Source organism: Varroa jacobsoni, unplaced genomic scaffold (assembly GCF_002532875.2).
Source record: "Varroa jacobsoni isolate VJ856 unplaced genomic scaffold, vjacob_1.0 scaffold_482, whole genome shotgun sequence".
NCBI lineage: Eukaryota > Metazoa > Arthropoda > Arachnida > Mesostigmata > Varroidae > Varroa > Varroa jacobsoni.
The window spans coordinates 45-16,428 of record NW_019213384.1 but is presented as its reverse complement, the minus strand read 5'-3'; the positions used below and the strand labels follow the sequence as shown (position 1 = coordinate 16,428).

At 39.5% G+C, this 16,384-nt stretch overlaps 1 protein-coding gene across 5 annotated transcripts; it reads left to right on the top strand.

Annotated features, from left to right (window-relative positions):
* The first annotated feature begins 5,663 nt into the window (after positions 1-5,663).
* Positions 5,664-16,043, top strand: LOC111260837 (cytochrome P450 3A24). Of its 5 annotated transcripts, none has more exons than XM_022833879.2 (10): positions 5,731-5,886; positions 6,598-6,844; positions 7,465-7,593; positions 8,244-8,484; positions 9,192-9,368; positions 9,598-9,826; positions 10,801-10,926; positions 11,308-11,494; positions 15,379-15,543; positions 15,904-16,043. In XM_022833879.2, exons 1-9 carry the CDS (start codon positions 5,834-5,836, stop codon positions 15,487-15,489), a joined length of 1,500 nt encoding a protein of 499 aa, XP_022689614.1. In that variant the 5' UTR covers positions 5,731-5,833; the 3' UTR covers positions 15,490-15,543; positions 15,904-16,043. The 5 variants fall into 5 exon arrangements, with proteins under 5 accessions (XP_022689617.1, XP_022689618.1, XP_022689614.1 ...); XM_022833878.2 differs by having other exon boundaries at positions 15,379-15,567; XM_022833882.1 differs by lacking the exon at positions 10,801-10,926 and having other exon boundaries at positions 5,664-5,886; positions 15,379-15,567.
* Positions 16,044-16,384: the final 341 nt, after the last annotated feature.

Here is a 16,384-nt window from a genome sequence, read left to right as displayed (position 1 = left end):
AAATGCACGAAGTTATCAAAAACAAAAAAATCATGAGAAAGCAAACAATTAGCAGAAGTTCCTTCGTATCTAGTTGCTAGCTTGTAATAAATGTTTTGCTGTGCCATGTACTCGAAATGCATTGTATAGGATGAATTGATCTTTAGTATCGTCTCCTACAAATAAAACTTTTTCAAGGGCTAATGTTTGTAAGATGCTTTACGTCCTAATCAGTACGGGATCAACGATGCCGTCAGTTTTACGCTAACATGCTTTAAATAAGTATGGAGCATACCAATGGACAAAATGATACTAAATCCTCGGGGTATAAATTCGACACCCAGCTTCTTCAGCGATTTTTTAGATCCGTTTAGAGGATCAAATAAATTATGGCAAGAAAGAGAGGTTGAAACATGAGCTTTGATGTAAGTTAGAGAGACAATAGGGTGGATATCAGGCAAGGGGTTTAATAGGTGTGAAGTACTGACTACTTGCTTCGAAATCGGTTACTTAGCTAGTGAGGTTAAAATTTTGAATTTTTAGCCAAGTTAAGCAATCATTTACGCGAGCCAAATGTCTCAAAATAGATGCGATCTCGAAGAAATGCCTTTTCGAAAAGTCCACAGTTCGGGTAGAACGTATGTGTGCTTGTCTAATAACTGGCATTATGAAGTAGACGTTCGAATAGCGTTTATCTAAAATGAAGCCAACTCTAATTAATTGTTTCAGACAGAAACCAGTCGTATTTAGCAACTTACGGTTTACTAAGTTAACGCATATTGTAAGAGAATATTTCGAGAGAGCCACAAACAGGATAGTATAAACCTGAAACCACTTAAATTATTCAGTCTATTCGCAAGCATTTCTATTGCTATGGAAAGAGCAAACTGAAGAGATCAGGATCATCTGTATGACTGTAATTATTATATCAATTCATAGTTAATGAATAAACTTAGGAAGGTCAAAGCTAAATGGTGCCGGAAGATCGCGGGGCAATCCGCATCTACTTCAAAGCATCTAACAGATAGTCGACTCTGAAACATCATGTCAGAAGAATGGCTAACTGGCCAGTGAAATCAACTGTAGCAGTTTTCTATAGCTGCGAGTCCTTTTTTGCATACGGTCATATGGACAATTTACATAATTTTCGACCAGCTACTGTATGCATATTTGGCCTGTTCAAGGACAGTAAGGCAATATCTCGGATTAAACGATTATCCCGTGGACCAAACTTACACCCGTAGCAAAAAGTTGAACTATTCCTTATGACTGAATAATTCCTAACAAAAAACGCGCAAGACCCGCGTTTGTACCTTTGTCGGTGACGAATGATCTGGCGAATCGGGAAATGAACGGATTCCAATGTTCATGGTGTATGCGGTGGGTCACATGTTATTTGAGCTGGCGTTTGATTTAAAAAACGAAAAAAAAATATCCCTAAGCGAAGAACCTCTTTATAAGGAATTTCAACACGTCCAAGGAACTAGTAGCAAGCACGGCTAGTATTTATTTTCACAATATCCTAGCTAATCTTTTATGATTTTGTTTTTGTTATAGTTTGACCCATTGTTTTGGCTTGCCGTTTCTTTGAACCTCTTTTAAGCCTTAATGAGGCAAATCCTACGATGCGCACATAAAGCACACTTATCTCGCAGGTCGGTCCGTGTTACGCCGAGAGGCTGCCGCCAACGTAACGGTTGCGTTCCTTACGGGGTCCGCGTTCTGGCTAGCGTTGCATCCCAAGCGGCAGAACAATGTTCGGACAGAAGTTAACGAAATATAAAATGATACAGCTCTTTATGGAGGTATTTGCCGGTTGAAAAAGCTTGAAAAGTTTATTTGGGAAACTTTGAAGTGTGCGTACGTCAGCACTGATTTTGACGCAACGATTTGAACGAAACGGCATTGTGTACTAATTTTTTTAAGGCGATTCAATCTTCTTGTTTGTCATACACACGAATTTCTGGCTTCTTAATAGTGAATTCCCTGCCGAGTTATAACAGCGATGTCAGAAGCAAGGGATATTCTGCATCTTTACTGATTGTAACCTTTTTTCAATTGCCTACAGAACAGTATACTATACGGTCGAAAACAAAACGTCAGGGTAGAAGAAAACACTGAACGGTGCTTTTTAACAAAACAGTAGCCAGATATAATTTCGTGTGGGGGTTTGTCTAGGCCATCTGAATACTTGGTCAATGTCTATTCATCATTATAAAAATCAATGGCACTTTTGTCCGATCGTTTAGGACAGCACAGATCTCGTGAATCAAGCGTGAATATAGAGATAAATGTTTACGGTGCCATTTGTGTTCTTGCCTGCACACAGCCATAATTAATTAAAACTAGCTATATGATAAAATTCAACAATAGTGAATAAGCTTTTCCATTTCAAGTAAAGCCTTACTTTGGGACAAAGAACACTATGACATTTATGGACCCTGTAGCAGTCACGCGTAAAGAATATTGTGTGGGTGTTATACTTATGGAGACTTTAATATTGACCAATAGAACCTGTCAGAACCAGGTATATTTGCATTCTAAATATACGTATAAATTTCACTTATAGATTGGATTCATCTGCATTGATTGGGAAGTTGCTGAACACTACAGGCATGGGGATCAGTTTATTCGAAAGGGAGCTCCTGTGCAAACATCTGTTACAGTTTTGCGGTATTCTGTATTGAGAGACGTTTACGTCTAACATTTCTATTGCATTGTATATCAGCTGTTCCGTAGGATAAAAGTTTCCATGACCTTTAAACAGTTTATCTATACACTGATTGTAAGCAGTAGACATCTTTGCAGACAGTCAGATAAGCCAATCTCATTCTGGAAAACGTAACCCGCATTGAGAAAACATGGAAATGGTCCTCTAGCTAAATGAGCGATTATATTTCCTGCTATTGCCTTACGTTCTGCGTGCAGGTATCATAAATAGGTATTAATTTCAAAATACATCCCAACAGTGATAAATCCATTGCGTATTTCACTGTAAACCTACTTCCTGCTACTTGACCATTCACATCGAAAGCAAAAATTTTCCGCGCGAAAACGGACAATCGAGAAACGTTTTTTTCGTTGTCAGGGCGTTTACCAGCCCTGCATTTGACCTCGATCGCCCTATTTGGCAAGGATGATCCTTGTAACTGTGTAGGGGTGCTTGTTATTGCAAGCGTTCATCTCTAGATCTCTACCATATCCATCTTGGACTATTAAATACAAGGATCAGTTAAGCTTGTAAAAGGCACTCATTGTTATTAACCAAAAATCAATCGCTTTAGGATGCACCTACCTTAATAGACAGCTTGAAAAACTACCATATACATATTTACGAATTTATTCCACAGTACCTGTTATACAGAAAGCTATAGCACTCGCAGGGTAAAACGACGACCATTGCGTTCGGGCGATCGCCAAAGCTACTCCTGTGGGGGTGAGTTTGTAAGAGATTCTTTACATTCGTTGTTAATGCGGCCTGAAGATCTCCGAAAGAAAAAATACATATTAAACCTTACTGAATTGAACTGTCCCTAGCGACAGCTCATAAAAACTTAAGTATCTAATTTTCTGAATTTGCGCGAATCGTTGTTAATTGATTTCGAAATTTTACAACGACCTACAGAATTCGTCGTAAGACCTGTATTAGGTTCAGAATAAAATGACCTATCTAAACCGTAACGATTCTATACATCGATTGTCTGACTTGTATAATTAAGTTGTAATAGAGGTAAAATGGTTCGTGTAAGTTTTCAGGTAGGCAACAAAAACAGTAGATTTGCAGTGAACTTGTGAATATCTCTGCATGTCGAACCCGTATAAGGTCAAACTTCAATGGATTTGCAGATGTGTCTACGCATATACATTTTGACATTTATTTTGCATTCAATGTAGGTAGAAAAACAATCCGATAATCCGTAACACAGAGCAGGTGGCTTGAGAGAATCTACCTCCTGTAAGATGTATTTTTCCAATGGCCCGTACTGATTCTAAACGGAGATAATAGGCTTGATGACCAAGAGCAGCAAACACGCATAGGTGTTTTCATATTCAGCTAGTTTGAGTTGACACTTATTGGTATCATCGAAAGAATATTGTATAGGTAAGCTTCTGTGGTAATGAATTCATAACAAAGTATACTGCTACCTTAGCTTGCTAAAAACACATTTTATGTTCGCCATACGGTTACCATCAAAGAGGTTTATCCTAGAACAGACTGGTTTTCCACATCTGTTTCTGTGTGCGGCGGTACAATAAGATACAAACCTTTTACTGAAAAGTGGGGTATTATGCTACGATTGTGGTGGCCTTCGTGCTCAATGTCCCAACAATGCTCCAAGCAAGAAAATGAATTGCGATGTAGTAACTACTTCAGATAGCTATATTTAAACCTTGTTTCAGAGATAATTTCTTCGAATTATGTAGAAATCTGCAATTTTGTAGCTTTGAAGGGAAGTATGAAATCAACTGAGCAGAGATTCGAGAGCCGTTTTACAAATCGTTGAGACAAAGCAGTGTCTGTTTGCTATAAAGTTATATATATATATATATATATATATATTATGCTATAAAAAGGCCACAACCTATTTATTCACGTGCAATTAAAAAAAGGCTAGGTTAGCTGCCTATACCCGTCTTGCACAGGGAATACTCTGAAAGTCAACTTTCCGAGCCAGGCAATGTGCAGCTGCAGTATCGGATGCCATATTCAATATTTATTCAAGTAATTGATTTTTTTATTTTACCTTATTTTTCATCATTATAACGCACTGCAAATGTCCGTGGTGTAATCTTATATGTAAGTCTATTTATTGGGCTTAAGTAGATATTTCTACGTCTCCGCTGGTCATGTAAAATTTTAGAGTAATTTTATCTTAAACCTCAAGCTTTATTAATTTAAAACGCTTCCTTATTTCATTAGTTAATATTAAGTCACAGACATGGTGGGTATCAAACGAAAAAAGCTACCCTTTAGAATAAATTGAAAGAGTCGCACAAGCTTACCAGTTTTATTAATCCAAGCATAATTTTATTCATTCCTATAAAAAAAAAACCTAGACAAAAAATACACTAAAATTATCGTATAAAAACACAGCAACTGTGCGTCCAAAATAGCCTCCATATTTTTCACAACTGTACCCTCGTATCACTTTTCGAACATCCTGTAATTGGCTATTACTTGTAGCTAGTTGTTTTCCACAATGAATAGAAATTATTGGTAAACATAACAATTTGTTTACGGAGAGCTTTCTGGAAGTAGGACGTTCGGGGCAGTTTCTTTTCTCCCTTTTGTCAAACGGCTGGCTTTTCGCTTAGTAACTTATCTAATTATCGTGTTTCTGCTAAATTATTGGCCCAAGTAAATATCGCTATTCGCAGTAGGCTTGTCTGCTTGCCAAAGGATTGCCTTCACGAGAATAGAACTGATGCCAATATTACACACATTAATTACTATAGCTGCTTTCTGTTGCTTCGACATCCAGCACGAACGTGTGTGAATCAGTGATCATTATTTGTCGTCAGTTGCGTGCCTCTATAGATATGGATATACACTTGATACTTTTCCTCCAGTGAAAGGCCACAGCTAAGTAACGGAACGGTCCCTTCGAGCGGCGAGCAAACTAGCAAGCTGAACACTTGGGTGAATACGTTAGTTTTGTCTTCTTTTGGCCCTTGAGTTAACAATACATCTAAGCAATAACACGTTCAAGCATCAGCTAAATCCTTGAAAGAGCCTTTTTCATTGTTCTGACCCTCTCCGTTTGTCGATGTAGTTATATGGGTTACTTGACGGCTATTATTAGTTTAATACGCAAAGGGTAACAGTGCGCGTGAATTTGTGCCAGGCAACGAAATGTGGTCATTGTTGTTACTCATCTTATCCATATACCTTGTACTAGTTTATAGGTAAGTCCAGTACACTCAAAACCTTATACACCCAGTCCCTCTGTTTATCCATATGTTCGCTTCGATAGCTGAGGTCCAATAGCTAAGCTGGCTTCAGACAGCCGATTTCTTCCAGTACGACCTGAAATATGCCTGGATTCAACTTCGAACCCTGTTTATTGCTAAAGTACCGAATGAAGGAGATTGCAACCTACAGAGCCAGCATTTTCAGATACGCGACGACATCTTTGATACCTCGTATCAATCTAGCTTGTTATATTGTAGTTACTTTACGCATTGAGAAGGATCTACGAATGATCCCATCAAATCATTATGTTAGTTATTTATTTATATTAGCTATTATTATACTAGCATTAACATAATATTAGCTAAAAAAGATGTAAATATTGCACTGCTAATGTACTTAAAAAAGAAAAAAAAAAAAAGCTATTTATGCATTGTGAAGTACGTTCGCTTAGATGCATGCTAAAAAGCATGCTCATGGAACTAGAAAGCACGTCTGTAACCAAACAATCAACTGGTTACCTTGACTCTTTTGTCGTCTATACGAGTTCGCGATCTATTTGATATCACTGGCCACCGTTGTCGTTGAGGTCTTTACTGAAGTCAACTTTTTCTTACAAAAGACCTTGCCGTTCGTTCATGAAAATGTGGCGTGACTCACCTAGCTGGCTATTGTTGTGTACTTATGAAAAATTCTGCTCTGGTTAGGCGGCGACGAGAGCACTTCGCCCTATTCAACAAGTTGGGCCTGTCAGGTCCGACGCCTTCAGTGTTAACGGGTAATCTGCTACAGCTCTTAAAACTCGGTCACACCGAGGCGTTCCGGAAGTGGCAGCGTCTTTTCGGAGACACGTATGGTTACTTTTATGGCCTTCAACCCATTATTGTAACGACCGACGTCGAGCTACTACGCAAGGTCCTTCTTAAGGATGCACACGTTTTCTACAACCGCATGGTTCGTTGGTACCTGAACGGATTTTTTTTACATTCGAATTTCGATCTATGATTTTTGACACTCGGTTCTTGTTAACGTCGTGCGAAACATATGTTAACTAGAAATTCAAAAAGATAACGTAACTCTGTAGCGTAGCAGCAACGTTTTTTAAAAGAGATTTCCGCTTTTTTTTGCTTCAAGTGTAATAGTTCAAGAATATAGCCGTTCCTAAATTAAAAGCAATAGTGTTACTCATACAAGACGTATCAATGTTCGAAGCTTGTAGATCAAATAGTAGAGTAACGCAAGCCACGAGAACAGGCTGAATTTTTGCTAGATAATCTGATCAGCAGCGATCGCCGAACTGTGCGCTCACGAGTAACCCAAACAACGAACAGCGGATAGATACGAAATCTATTTGATTTTAGATAATGTAATTTCTAAATAATTTTGAAAGCTAATTCGTTTAACCTATCAATCTAAACGCTATCGTAAGACCTAGATGTAAAGGATGAGCTTCCTGTGATTTTGGCTATCTCTATGCCCGAATAATAAATGCCGAACGCCAATTTTCAGTGCGAACATTAACTTGTCTTGCTACGGTTATCATTGCCTTACTTCCAAATGACGAACTTGCACAGTTCCAGTTCAACTTGGACACACCCCACCCTGTGGCAGGAAGACAGGTCCATATTCTTCGAGATGCTAATGAAATTAAAGCAGTGCGAACACAATTTACATCTGCGTTTACTTCAAGCAAACTCAAAAAGGTAACATATTGCAGGTATACTAGAGATGTTTTAGCGCCATATGTATATACTTAGGTAGGTGGCTAGCGCGAAAACTACCAAAGTTAACAAATATATGGTCGGTCCCGCAGGACTTTTACCAGGTCTTATCGGTTCATTTCCCTATAATGTACGTACGACTCGCGCAATTCTGACTTGCTAGTTCGGCACAGTGGTTCGTTTTGAGATGTCAGTTAAGTGAGGAAAGTTCGTACGGATCTGAAAAAACATAAAAAGAACTTCAGATATTATATTTGTTTAATTACCGTACGATCAAGATACGGGGCACACTGAGCGTACCTAGTACTTGCGCAAGAGACAAATCCTGCTTCTTTTTCCTACGATTTTTGGTTATTTCTTTTGTGTGAACAAGTCCTAGAGAGCAGCTCTTAGGCAGAGCATCACGGATCTGCCCTCCTTAAAATGTCTAGCCGGCGGTATTACTGAGCTTATCTGGAAGTATTTACCAACAAATCTCCGAAGCAGTAACCATAGCGCCAAGGTTGAAAGGCGAATAAGTAACGGCTGCATGTTCATGATTATTATGGCGGCACATTCGAACAAATGGCCCACGCTGCCCTCTCACTCGAGGTTATTTTTTTTTTCTTTAACTCATTATATTGTTTCTTTAGGTGATACAAACACAAGAGGACGCTATTCGACTCTTTTTAGAGGTTGTTAAGCCGTTTGCGGTGGCAGGTAACGCGTTCGAAATCTCGAAACCATTGAAGCGGCTTGCTATGGACGTGGTTAGCAGGACCACGTTCGGCCTAGCACTTCCTGTACAGACTGCGGAAAAGGTTCCAGAAATCTTATACTTATGTGAAAAAATAGCATTGGAGAGTCTAACCTCTAAAACGGAATTTTTGGCCAGTATGTCAGTTTGGATTCCTTGTATAACAAGACTATTTACTGTAGCCTACTACGGTCTATGACAGACTTAAATTCGAAATTAAACGGATCCAGCAGTTTTTCGAATAGTTATAATATATTCTACCAGGAATAAATAGGTGCTTATTCACATAACGACACATACCATTAGGAACTTGACAAGGTTAGGAGTGACCGTTTCGTGGGCGTCAATTAGCGAAGTACGATAAATACCTATTGATACACACGTTCAGTAGATGACCACTGACTTTGCCTCAGCTGACCGAGAGCAAGACGAATGGACGTAAATCTGCCTTTGTCGATGCTATTACTAATAGAGCAATAGGAAAATAAGGGTACTTCCCCGACCTCCACCAACAGTAAAACTGAACTCAGAGGCACAGCCTAACACGAAACTATTACAGTTACCCAGAATCATAATAGTTTTTTTTACTATTGAAAGAACGTTCATATTTGCGCAAACATATAGCACATAGCAGAAAATAGCTTCATTAAGTTAGATTAGTGATATAGGTGATTTTAGAAGGAAGAAAAACTGCAAGAAGGTTTCGTTGTACAAATGCTAGCTAATTATGAAACAACAAACATTTTACATACAGATATTTTATTAGAGACGTTATTTTATGTTCTTAACAACCAGCCTTAATAACGTTACGACTATTATTGTTGTGTACAATTACGATTTTGAGCGTGCCTGCCGGCCAGCATCACTCAACCGACCTTAAGAGCACTCTACGCTGTCAAGTTGCTGGCGCATAGTATGGACCCGCTGGTAAAGAAAATTGGCGCCATCATTGATGTCCGGAGGGGGAATCCGGATCGATGTGGTACCATTGTCGATAATCTCCTCTACAAGAAGATTTTGGGTAAAGAGAAGGGCCGATGTTTGTTCGCCCATGAAAGTCTATAAAACTTCAACCATTTCCGTTGTTGATTGATTGTTCGATCGGTGTGGAGCACACAAATAGTCCATGTTGTTGCGCACAAAAAATCACTATTGTTTACCTCTCAACTGATTCAAGATAAATACGACTGAAAATGAGAATGTAATCACATGTTATTGTAAATTAACAATAACAATAATCGTTGTTTCAGGCCGTCAAATGACAGAAGAAGAAATAATGGCAAATGCAGCCACGGCGTTCTTTGCTGGTTTTGACACCAGCGCAGTTACTTTGACCCTGATTGTGTATCGACTTGGGCGTCACCCTGAATGGCAGGAAAAACTTAGAGATGAAATCAGAGAGCTCTGGAACGAGGCCGATGCCTCCGCAAGCATTTCTAGCCTCAAACTGTTGGACAGATTCATTTCAGAGACCCTGAGGTATCAGAATCTAATTCAAAGGCTTTTTCAGGAGAACTTTTGTCATTGAACGTTAATTCCACATGGAGGATTTTACTGCTAGATACCTAGGAACTAGCAGTTCATGTTTTACTATTATACGGAGGGCAGTATAATAAAATATTAGGCAAAATGATGTGATGCTCAAAAGACTGCAAAGGCGTTCTAAGGAATCCTTGGCGCCCAATGACAGACCCAATGGGTCAGGTGGTCATATGTTGCTTTACACTGCATAATTAAGTTTGCATTACATATTTTTTTTGTGTATGATTTTTTTATATGTGATTTTGCCAGTATATCATAAAATGAGATATCCGTTGAATATATCATTGAGTCCGTTGAATTTACGTTGAATTGCATAGGTGTGTAGGGTGTAACTTACTGGAGCTAAAAATTAGGCGTGCATTTCATAAGAAATTGAGACCATTGTTCACGCCAAATCTACCGATTTCGATTAGGTGTCAAAAGAATGGCCGGCCAACCTTGAAACTTTGGGGACTTGTGGTTGTTCTTTGCAAACGATTACCTACCAATGTGCGCCGAGGAATAGTGATCCTTTATACGATATCCTAGGCATCGAGAATGTCCCGAGCTTGTTTTAGGCCTTTTATGCTGTTAAAAAGGTTACCCAAGGGTTGTACTTTTGAATCAGTTGCTTTGCCGTCAACTTGCTATCCAGTCAAAGCAATGGCAGTAAATGACACAAGCACTTGCCCATATTTAACAATGATCAGATAGACAGCACTGTCGATAGCACGGCAAATCCCTTTAGCTAACATATACATTTAATAGTTCTCTATGCTACTTTACTACCGGACGTGTCTGGGCCGATATTTTACAAGAAAAACGGCAGTGCTATAGATTTGATAAGGGTCGCTGAATCAGCAAAAATTAAAATATACCCACAGGTTCGTGTATTACAAAGTTGACACCAAAGTATGCGAACTCTGTTTTAGACTGCAGCCTCCAGCTCCTGCGTTTGTGTTACGTGAAGCCGCCAAGGACTACTGGCATGGAAGTCTCTTGATTCCACAGGGAACTTCTATTCAGGTCCCTCTAACTGTTCTTCAACGTGACCCCAAGTAATACGCTGCGCTAGCTTCAGCCTTTTCATAGATATTGGCGTTTTTTTAAGGTTGACTTTAAACCTCAAATAAGGTACGGATTTATGAAAGTGACTAAATATTGCGTAATACACGAAATGTTGAAAGACTATTGTGTGAAATCAGGTAATGTTATTAACTAAACCCTTCTACTGAACTTACAGAACGCTAAGCGATACCTCCCTTGTGTAGTCCCGGATGAGTATGTTGCAATAAGCTAGCCTTTTGAAACAGACGTATCTATGTGGTGATAAACCTCTTGCTAAATTCTAATATTTATCAATTTACGTGGCGCTATAATAGGTATCTATGAACCTGAGAAGTACATGATATTTCATCGCTTGTATCTATTATTTTCAGAGTGTTTCCTAAGCCAAATGAGTTTGATCCTGACCGCTTTGCACTTAATTTGCCTTCGGCTTACTACATGCCTTTCGGGGAAGGTCCACGAAGCTGTGTTGGGATGCGGTTTGCCCTTACGTTAGTCAAACAGACAACTGTCCGTCTCCTACAGAACTATCGCGTTCACCTTAGCAAACAGCTACAGGCAAGTATAGATACGATCAAGAATGCAATGGCTGTTCGCGACCTATAGAGACCCATTATTTACAAAAAGCACTTGTTTCAATTAAGTCTACTGATTTATGTTGGCGTTAAAGAGATCTGTTTTTTTTTTTAGACCCTTTCAAATAGTAGTTAAGTTTTAGCAAAATCAAACCTGTGACCTCCTATTTCTCGTAGACTATGTGCGCTCTGAGAAGATGAAATTTATCTAATACAACCGTAGTGCTGTTAAATGTACAACTGGGTTTTTTTCGGAGTAAAATGTAAGAAGAAAACTAAAAACAAGTTGATGATATGTCTAGCTAGCGGAGCTAAGCGCCATACTAGGCTTCTACGAAAATTAATCCTGGTCGCACTCGAACGTAAGGATTTTGCATAAACCTTCTCAGAAAAAGGTCAAATTCGAGTAACTGAACCTTAGACTGTCATTCTCGTAGTTAGTAGCGAAAAATATTATTGGTGGTTATCTGACTCACGTAGTTTTCTGTCTCAAATAATAGGCTACGCAAGACCCGCTCATGGAAGACTCAAGAATTCTAACAAGGACCAAAGACATTTTAGTGAGATTGGAATTATTGGAAGGTTAATTCGATACGATAGGGGCTCAAGTGACCCGCTCGGATCAATGAAGCTTCTGAAGAAATCTTTCTTATATGTTGTTTATTCAAGCCGATACGACTGATCCACATCATTTTAATAATCACCATCATAATAAAATTAAAAACCAGAGTCTACGTTGCCAAGCGCTGATCATAACGAAACATCATTCTATATATATAGATGAAAATGGCAGATTAGAAACAATTGGAGGAAAATGTCTACGGCTGTATCCGTAGACATACTTACGGGTCCTCGCAGTTAGAGAATCGATTACAAAAAGACGCGTATACTGACAAATGCATATACGTAGTTCACTACTGACTCATCTGACGCTACACCAGGTCGCTCCTTGAAGCGCAAACGATTTTGCAACAATAACGGACCACGGGTGCAAGTCTTCATCGAAAACGACACGGCACGAATGATCGACAAAGGGCAATCGAAGAAAAAGTTCATATATTCTTTTGGGACAACTTTGTATTAATATAGAAATATTATCGTTGCTAAGACTGAGAGTGCATGCTGGGATGATGCTCGAAGGAGATGAAACGAATCGAAAGATTCTGAGGTCGATCACTCTGAGGCGATTCTATTGAAAAATTTATTATTATTTGGAAAACGCCGTATTCCGAAGCTCATCGTATAGAACTATACTGAACTATTCTTACCTCTATCTAGGACGATTGTCTAATTCTGAACAAGTGAAAGCGTTCTTAGATGAAACCAGCTCTAGAGAATGTTGCTAGTAATGTATGAGAATTTAAAAAGAATATTTGGAAAATTCGCAGAAGGATAAATAGCAAACGTAAAGCAACGTGTACTGCTTCGAGTGGAGAAGTTGGATCTTAGGAGGGAAAAGCATAAATCAGAGTATAGCGCCCAATAGAGGCTGGAGTATTTACGACTTTTTTTTGAGAAAGCACGGGAACTGGCAGAGTTATAGTGACTCGTTTATTATTAAGAATCCATATTGGTTATAATCGGCGGAATTAGAAGATATCCTTCAAACAGCCTGAACAGCTAAGTTCAAGTAAATATACAGCGTTTTAAGAAATACGAGAGCGAATAAAGGTAATGGGTTTTTGCCGCGAATTAGTGTTTTGAATTGATTTTTGTAGGATCAAAGCCTCTCTATGAGAAGCTCTGAATTCAAGTTCCATGCTTCTTTAGTTACTGCTGAAACGCTAGTTCAGTCTGATCGAATACTAGGTACTGGGCGCGCTGACCCTAAATCTTAGCGAAAAAATGAAATTCGAAGCTGCCTTTTCCTTTACCATATCATTCCCCGTTATCGTGCTAGGAGAATAACTTTTTTTTACAGCTTTTCGAAATAGCCCGCCAACGCCTTCACGGCGCCGTTTCCGGAGGCTCACGGCGCTCAGATAGTCGGGCGCTGAGTTTTTGTATTGCAGGGGCTAGTTACGGGGGGTCAAGTTTAGCAGGGTTAGCGGCAGCCTCAAAACTTTGATGTTTTACGGCGTATCTCCATCCCGGAGCGGCGGCAACACTCATGTAATTTGTTCTGACAGAAGTCGATACTCGTGCTAGAGTTAGGTAGGAGCACAGCAGAGTTCACACATGTTGCATTCGTTGAAGACCTCCGAGCATCCAGAAAGTAGCAGGCAAGCAATCCTTGAGGCCGTGCGGGATCTGTTGCTACGAAGTAGCCGGGTTGCCGACGATCGACCGAATCGCGCTGGCTGCATGATTGTGCTGGGCGGGCAGGCATCTATACGGGGGCGCATGGAGACAACGGGATTGATGCAAGCTTCAAAGCCCGCTTTTAAAAGCATTGAAAATAAAAATTTATTTATAATGTGGTTTTGGTCAGGTTGGCGAATGTCTTTATGTTGCAAGCTGCGCTGAAAGTCGAATGTACAACAGAAAAAGAAAAACGACAACGACAACGACGACGATAAAGAAAACGGAGCCCACGACAACACAGAACAATACTATTTTTAGCAAGATTTTGTTCATAGCAGGGCATCTCGGGTGCATCAGACGTGGATGCAGCAGATATTACCTCAGTGCAATATTAATTGATGTTTTTATGTAATTTTTTGTTTTTATCACATGTTGTGCAGTCCGGTCGGATAATCTTCGCGTTCTTTAATTACCCGCTCTTTCAAAAAGTATTTTTGGTATTCGTTAAACTCTCTCTACGCCTGAGCATAACATTTTCTTTCCCCACACATTACATAATACGCATGAGACCTGTCGGCACTCAGTAGAAGAACTTCAATGGTTATTCTGCCAAGAAGGGAAACGGAAAAATGAACATAGTGCACAGAGCTGATATGAAGCAGTTGTGTGTAGCAACAAGAAAAAGTCAGGGTTTTCATATAATTAACCAGCTCTCTTAACAGCATACATTGTGAAGACACTGATTTTTCCTAGCTGAAGCATTACACTATATTCCGCGAGGCGAATTGTAGGTATTACGTCCCATATATCGGCGACGGGACGTCTGGCAGGACTTAAACAAGGACGGGTAATGTCGATAAAATGAGAAATTCTTCTGTTTGAATGAAATTAATCAGTTTGCTTATTCCGTAAGAACGGGGTCGCCGATTTCGCTATTGGTGCCAAAAAATCGGTGATGAAGGCCGAAATGATGACGAAAAGCAAGCGACTCTTCAATTTATTATCAAGATTAACGTCCGGCGCGTTCCGTTTAGACGGTGCCGTCAGCAATGGTGAAGGTCAGCTCATGTTGATGGCGAAGCTTGCACATGAGGCCAATGTGAAGCGAAAACACAGCGTACACAAGTAGAACAGAAAGATCGTTTGCATCTGAGCCGATATAGTAACTGCGCAGTACAAATTATGGCAAAGCTTATGTAGCAGAATACGTAGCTAAATAGTGGTAATCATACGAAAGCAGGGCTGACCTTATTTAAGACACTGAGTATTGTTTCGCATGAGGTACGAGCCGTATGACGAGCATTTTCGTTGGTGCATTACGTAGCCTTCCGTGGACACCTTTTGTCGCACAGCTCAATCCAGGAGTAGAATTATATGAGCGTAACTAATGAATTGGTGATATATACGCAACTTATTCCAATTAACTTGAGAACTAAAGTTCACGCTAAATTTTATTGTCCTTGTTAGGTACGCGTGTCTCTGGTCGCTTAATAGTCTGCTTGCAGAATAGCGGGCTCAGGAGAGGACTGCCACCGATTACACCACCAGAGGAATGGTAGGAACTTTTTTTGGTATTTTAGCAAGTATACGTAACGTTCGTTGCCTTCATTGCTCATACTGCAGGTTGAAAAGACGAATCAACCAATGGGAGTTACCTTAAAGCCGTTTTTCCCTGACGCTGGTGGCCTATCAGCGATATCGGATGCGATACCGGACACGATATACCTGACCTGAACGTTATTCAGCAAAAACGCGGCCTATCGAATCGCTGGAGCGAGTTCAGTTTCGGTAAAAATGGGGGGTAAAAACAGGGTAAGAGCATAGATGTAGACTGTATACGACTCTTTTAATTTAAGGGAGGCTTATCAAACACACTATTTGATTAGTTCCTCCTCAGCCGCAAGCGATCAAATTTGAAACAATCTGACACAGTTCCCTTTGAAATCCATAGAAAAAGTACATACACGAACGATAGTACTAATTATGTTCTGTGAATATTTAACCACTGGCCTTTTCAATCAAATAGCAAATTCACTTGATACCGAGAGTTCGAAATACGCGAAGTTATTAGTAAGATATCTAGTTCTATAGCACGATGCGTGCAATTTCCGTTCGCCTAATTGTAAACGCTCATTAAAATTCGAACAGGACTCGGTGTCTTAGGTGATCGGAAGAAAAGGACGTCGCACTGATCCCGTAACGCCGTATGCTTGAGAGAATTACAGTGTTGTAAATAAATCAATATCAGAACTCAAGACTTTTGGAATATTCGCTTTGCAAGCGGTAAAGAGCTTCTTTCATTCACAGTACAGTATGTCTGTATGATAAGAAGAACACATCTTCTTCTCTGTGAACGACGAGACATTATTAGGTCACACGGTAGCAATTATATGTGCTCCGTTAAGTTTAGAATAAATAGTGAAGAATATAAGGAAATTAATAAATAAGATATGCGCAATGTATCTCTTCATTGTAGCTGACTGATGGGTGATTGCAAGAACCAGCCAGAATACAAAAATATATTATTTATTGAACTCTCCGTTACAATATGCACTGCACAGTTCGTTTACCAAGAGCTACGTAATTCATACATAAAAAAGAAATTCGCTCATAAATATACTAAGTGCTA